This window comes from Galeopterus variegatus, unplaced genomic scaffold (assembly GCF_000696425.1).
Source record: "Galeopterus variegatus unplaced genomic scaffold, G_variegatus-3.0.2 Scaffold2996, whole genome shotgun sequence".
Lineage (NCBI taxonomy): Eukaryota > Metazoa > Chordata > Mammalia > Dermoptera > Cynocephalidae > Galeopterus > Galeopterus variegatus.
Genome location: NW_007729107.1, coordinates 219,815 through 225,814, shown reverse-complemented (window position 1 = coordinate 225,814; position 6,000 = coordinate 219,815). Strand labels below are relative to the sequence as shown.

Here is a 6,000-nt window from a genome sequence, read left to right as displayed (position 1 = left end):
CATGTTCAGCAAACCACATATTGTAATAAAGTAGCAAAAAATTTTTTTTGGCATATAATGCTTGTTTTCTCTTCCTAAATAGGATATCATTTTTTCCCCCAGTGGAATAACTCATTGGGTTATTTTACTCAGTTCTTGATGCTCATTTCTTTGGTCTTGCCTGTGACATATGAATGAATGTTTCTATATGGGCATTATGTACAATTTCCGTATTTTTTCCTGAAGAATATTTTTTAATGATGTCATTTTGTTTGTGTAGTTGGTGTAATACGGTGCCCAGTATGCCGCCAAGAATGCAGACAGATAGACCTTGTGGATAATTATTTTGTGAAAGACACATCCGAAGCTCCTAGCAGTTCTGATGAGAAATCAGAACAGGTATGCTTCTCAATTTTCTTTATAATCCTTTCTTGATATCAAAACATAAATTATAAGAAAAACATGTTTGGACAGTTAAGTAATTTGGGTTAGTTCCACTATAGTTCTGTCTTTCAAAATGAAAATAAAGGGTGTTTTTTTTTTTTTTTAACATTCTCAAACTTGGTTAAATAAGACTAAAGTCAAGTCATTACTTAAAGAGTCAAATCTTGCATAGACTTTGTGTTCTGAGCATTAGATTTTTACCTACCAGAGTGTTTGATCTGTAAGTAAAAGGATTTTGTTGAAGATAAATGGAAAACAAATAAAATTTTATTCTGTGTACAGTGAATTAGCCAGTATATTTGAGAGCAGGTTAGAAAGTTGTCACCTTTCTTATTTTGTGGATCTATATTTTGTAAATTTAATGTATATTAGTATTTATTTCCTCTTTTAGGTATGTACTAGTTGTGAAGACAATGCAAGTGCAGTTGGCTTTTGTGTAGAATGTGGAGAGTGGCTATGTAAGACATGTATTGAAGCACATCAAAGAGTAAAATTCACTAAAGATCACTTGATCAGGAAGAAAGAAGATGTTTCAGGTAAGATAGATACAGTTTTAATTATTGCAGTTAACCTCCCTCTTTTGCCCTTATAGCATTTCCTACTTATTTTTAATAAGCTTTGGATACCAACGTCAATAAGAATTTAGGAAATTAGACAAATTTTATGTTTAGTTGAAAAATATTTGTTTTATTTTGCTACAGAGTCTGTTGGAGCATCTGGTCAGCGCCCTGTTTTCTGCCCTGTACACAAACAAGAACAGTTGAAACTTTTCTGTGAAACATGTGATAGACTGACATGTAGAGACTGTCAGCTATTGGAACACAAAGAACATAGGTACAGAATGCATAATTGCTCTCAACAACAACAACAAAAATTATAAAAAAAGTGCTTGTAAAATTAAGTGTTCTTCTTAAAGCAAATATTGATCCCATAATTTTGTCTTGGAACATTTTAAATCTAAATTCTTTATATTTCTTGAAATAATATATGTTTGATAAATTATTTATTGGTTTCCATGTTCAAAATTGTCTTATGAATATTTGTTAAAATATATCATTATGTGCATTTGGGTTTGCAAGAATGGATTTATATTATTTCTTTGTTTGCTATTCCTGTTTAGTAATAAGCTTTTTCCAAATGTAATGTAGTATTTAGGCTATAGGCTATAATCTGAAAAGGCAGTATTCTCATGAGTAGGGCTGATAACCATTTTAACATCAGAGCATAAATATACTGATTTCATGTTAGATGTATAATTTGCAGAAAAGCTAGAGATTTATAATCAACTAAATAAACATAGTTACTAACTCTTTGATACATAGCTTTGTATTTTAACCCTGTTTTACCCTCAGAATTCAGTAGTATTCACTTATTATGAGTCTGTTTCATATGAGCTGTTTTGGAACTGTAACAAAATTTGTCGTTAGGTATATAACAAAATCCTTCAGTAAATTTCCCCAGCTTCCATGGCATCTATTTATTACAAGTAAATGGTGGTCCAATGTTCTAAAGTAAAATGATGGTGTAGTTTTCTAAGGTGTTTTTCTAAGAACAACTTTTCTGGATGGATGGAAATATGTTTATGAATCTGTTACCAAAAAAGGATAGGAGAGGTTGGGTTAAACACTCTTCAGTGTGTTCCTTAGCTGTATGATATGATTTCGTAGAGTTTTTAATTCATTAGAATTCATTGAAGTTAATTAGAATCTTCTTATAGAGGGGACACAGTAATCCTAATTACAATAATTATTGAATTCTTACTTTGTGCCAGGCACTTTCGTGAATGTTGAATGTTCATTTAATTCACACCAGCTACCCTTGAGGGGTTTAGGTACTGGTATTATGACTGTTTTAAAGTCGAGGGAAGCCTACTCATGGAAAGCTTTAGTAATCTCTCTATAAGGTCTCCCAATAAGTAGTATAGCCAGGATTTGAACACAGGCAGTCAGAACCCAGATCTCTTCTTAACCTGTATGCTCATTTTTTCCCATATGGTATAGAGAATATAGAATACGAGATACAGAAGGTAATACTTTTTGTTCTTTATCAAGGCACTTCTTACTGTTCTACAGAACATTTATCAAACTTTTGCACCCTTAATTTGTTCACATTTGTCTCATCTTATCTGCACCTTGGCTGATGTTTTACTTGAACTTACTAATCTTGTGGATGCCTTCACCTCAGGGCCAAATCTTACTGTTGGTTGTCTTCTAACAGTTTCAGTAAGATGTTAGATTACCTTTCTCACAGCTATAGTCAGATCTTTTTTGAGCCCTTGGATTTCTTATAGCTTTTTAAATTGGTGGTAAGAGGCAAAAAGAAAAGGAAGATGGCATACACTTCCCCATGAAAAGGATAGCTTCAACAGCCCCTTCTTTTCTTTCTTTTGCCGTTTCCCTTTACCCCACGTATCTATAAGTCCTGATTATCTCTTGAATATGTCCTCTTGAATATAGGAAGAACAAACTTTCTCCTACTATACTCCCACTCAACATAGAACACCTCTGTGACCATTTGTGTTGTTTTTTCCCACATTGCTCAATTCTCTGACACTAGCTGGGTGTCCTAAAATTTAATTCAGTTCAATTCTGACAGCATGCAGGAGCTAGTTTAGACTGAAGCATGAAAACTGAGGACCCCATGAAGGAAGCCTCCAGGAAAAAAATGGAACCATGTTTATTAAATTTCTTATATTGGGTTATTTGAAAAATAATGTTGACAAGATGCAATAGATCATGGGAGAAACATTAAGAGATTGTCAGTGTGGGGCAAAATGGAACCTACAGATTTGAAGTGAATTTGCTTCTTCTGAAATGAATGGTCACTCTGAGATCACACTCTGACTTCAGTCCTCATCTGGAGTGGACATGGAGTTGACTTAGTGGAAGTAGAATTTCTTTTCCATTGACAGGTTATATAGGAAGAAACCCCAGACTCAATCCCTCTTTACCATTAACATTTGTAGCCTTTCCATCATAATTGCCATAAATCTAGCGCTAATATTTTTTGGTTTTTTTAGGTTATGCTTCTTTTTAAAAATTTTTTATTTTTTATTTATTTTTAATTGAAACGATTGATTATACATATCTGTGGGGGTACAGCATTGAATATCAATATCTGTGTGCAGTACGTGATCCTCTAATTAAGTAATTTATCCTTATTTGTCACCCAAGAAAGTCTTATATTCCCAGGTGTCCCCTCATCTGTCATACTTTAATTCTCTTTAGGCTCTGCATGTGCCCAATTTTGTCCCTCTCTGCCACTTTGTCCTCTGGAATTCATTGTTTGTCAGCAGCAGAATCTCTATATTCTTAACTACTTCTTTGATCCTTCTTTCTGCCTTCTTTGGTGTAGTGGACACTGCTTCCCCTGCAGTCCTTTTAACTGATGACTGTTTTTTCTTTCACATCTCATGTATCAGTGAGCCTGGAGATATGAGGTATGTCTTCTTTTTGCTGTTGTTTAGAACATTCTTCTTTCTTTGAAAATCTCCAGATTTTAATTTCATGTCATCATCCATAGCCCCTCATTGTTGCTGTATTTAAAAACCTTTGAGTCATTCCCCTTCATCTCATTCCTAACTTAATGGTAAACTGTGAAGTACTACTAATACCCCAGTTCCTGGAAATTTTAGTATACACAGATTTGATCTTTCAGACACCCTAGTCTTTGTGTTCATTGAAATCCTTTCCAATTGGTATGCTTTTCCTTTACATTATGGTAGCCTCTCAACACATGTGATCATATGCCACACTTTGTCATTTCCAATAATTGTATTCTATTTCAAGCATTCCTCTTGGTAACCACCACTCTTATCATTCCAGCTAATTCTGCTTAGTATCAGACTTTTGCAATTATTCAACCATTGATCCTACTACCCTTTCACTTTACCTCAGCCTTTTGTGTTCTCATTTAACCCTTTCTCAGTTTAATTTCATGGCTAATCATTTTAATCACTCCCTTGCATTAGCTTTGACTCTCATATCCCACTTTTTGAACTCACTTGGCAAAACTACAGTCCTAATTAAACCCAACTTCCCTCCTGTCATGCTTTGTTTATGCAGCTGAACATCACAGGAGAAAAATACATTATGGCATAGTGATCCCAACTGGTCTCATTATCAATTCATGAGAACTTTCCTCAAGTAGACCCTTAATGTTGTCTGGAAATCATATTGTGTATTTACATCTTCTCCTGTCTTAAATGTTCAACACTTCACCCTCCATCCTCACTCCCAGATATTAACATTGTTTCCTACTTCATCGAGAAAATTGTAGCAATCAAAAGAGAACTTCCACAGACTTCCTCTACCTCAACTATTTCTCTACCAAGCATCTGCACCCACATTTCTACATTTCTGTCTGTTATCTTAGTTGAACTCATTTTCTGTAGAAAGCCAGTTTCTCCACTTATTACTGGATGTAGCCAAGGATATTGTTTCAGCAGCCCTTCTCTCTGCTGAGTTGTCAGTTTTTCAGTTTCTAGCAGTTATTCTCATCACTTTTCAATTTTTTCTTCCATTTTAAAAAAATTCTTAGGATTTATTACTTTTGCTAGTTATATTTCAGAACAATTTTTTAAAAAGAAAATGTAGTTTTATTAATATTATTTTTTTACATTCAAATGAAAGAAAACAAATCCTTCTCCTTAAACCACTTTCCCTTCCAGCACTGTCCCTGTTCCTCTTTATGGCAAAGCTTTTTGAAAGGATTGCTTATAATCACAGTCTCCAATTCTTCCTGTCCCATTCTAAAACATACACGCTTTTGACTGTCAGCATTCTACCAAATTGTTCTTTTCAAGGTTACAGATAACCACTGCATTACTAAATCTAGAGGTCATTTCTCAGTTGTCATATTCATTTGACATGTTTGATCATTCCCTTAATATATTTTATTTACTTGGCTACCAGAAGGCCACATTCATTGTTTTAATTTTCTTTCTTCCACACTAATTACTTCTCAGTCTCATTTGCTTATTTTCCTGGTTTTCCTACTGTTGGATGTGCCAGAGCTTACACCATTGTTTACACTTACAGTTTTATTGCTTTAAATACCATTCATATGCTGACGATATCCAAATTTATATTTCTAGCTCAGTACTCACTCTTGACCTGAACTTTCAGATTTGTCTGTCCTGCGTACGCTGACATCTCTGCTTGAATGTCTGCTTTTTTAAATATAACGTATCCAAAACTGAACTACTGATCATTTTCTCCAAACCCTTTTCTTTGGCAGCCCTGCCCCATCTCAGTTTGTGGCAGTTGCACTTTTTCAGTTGGATAGGCCAAAAATCTTGGCACCATCCTTGACTCTACTCTTTTCTAAAACTTACCAATTTTGGCTCCACCTTCAAAATATATCACCAAATCCCACAACTTCTTACTACCTCCATTGCTGCTAGCCTCATCTCAGCCACCATCATTTCTTGCCTGGATTTCTACAGTAGTCTCCTGAGTCACTTCCGTGCTTCTAATATTGACTCCCTTTAATTTATTCTTAACAAAATGGCTTAGAGTGAATCTCAAGTCAGACTGTGTCATGCCCCTGCTCTAAACCTGCATTGGCCTTCCAGTT

General features: G+C 34.6%; 1 protein-coding gene across 1 annotated transcript in view; it reads left to right on the top strand.

The window, feature by feature from the left end:
- Positions 1-259: 259 nt before the first annotated feature.
- Positions 260-6,000, top strand: part of TRIM33 (tripartite motif containing 33) — a gene marked incomplete at its 5' end in the record, with an annotated part of 53,542 nt that continues 47,801 nt past the window's right edge. Inside the window, 3 exons of the mRNA XM_008583688.1 lie at positions 260-378; positions 815-959; positions 1,125-1,257. Coding sequence (XP_008581910.1) covers positions 260-378; positions 815-959; positions 1,125-1,257 — 397 coding nt within the window. The remainder of the gene's footprint in view (positions 379-814; positions 960-1,124; positions 1,258-6,000) is intronic.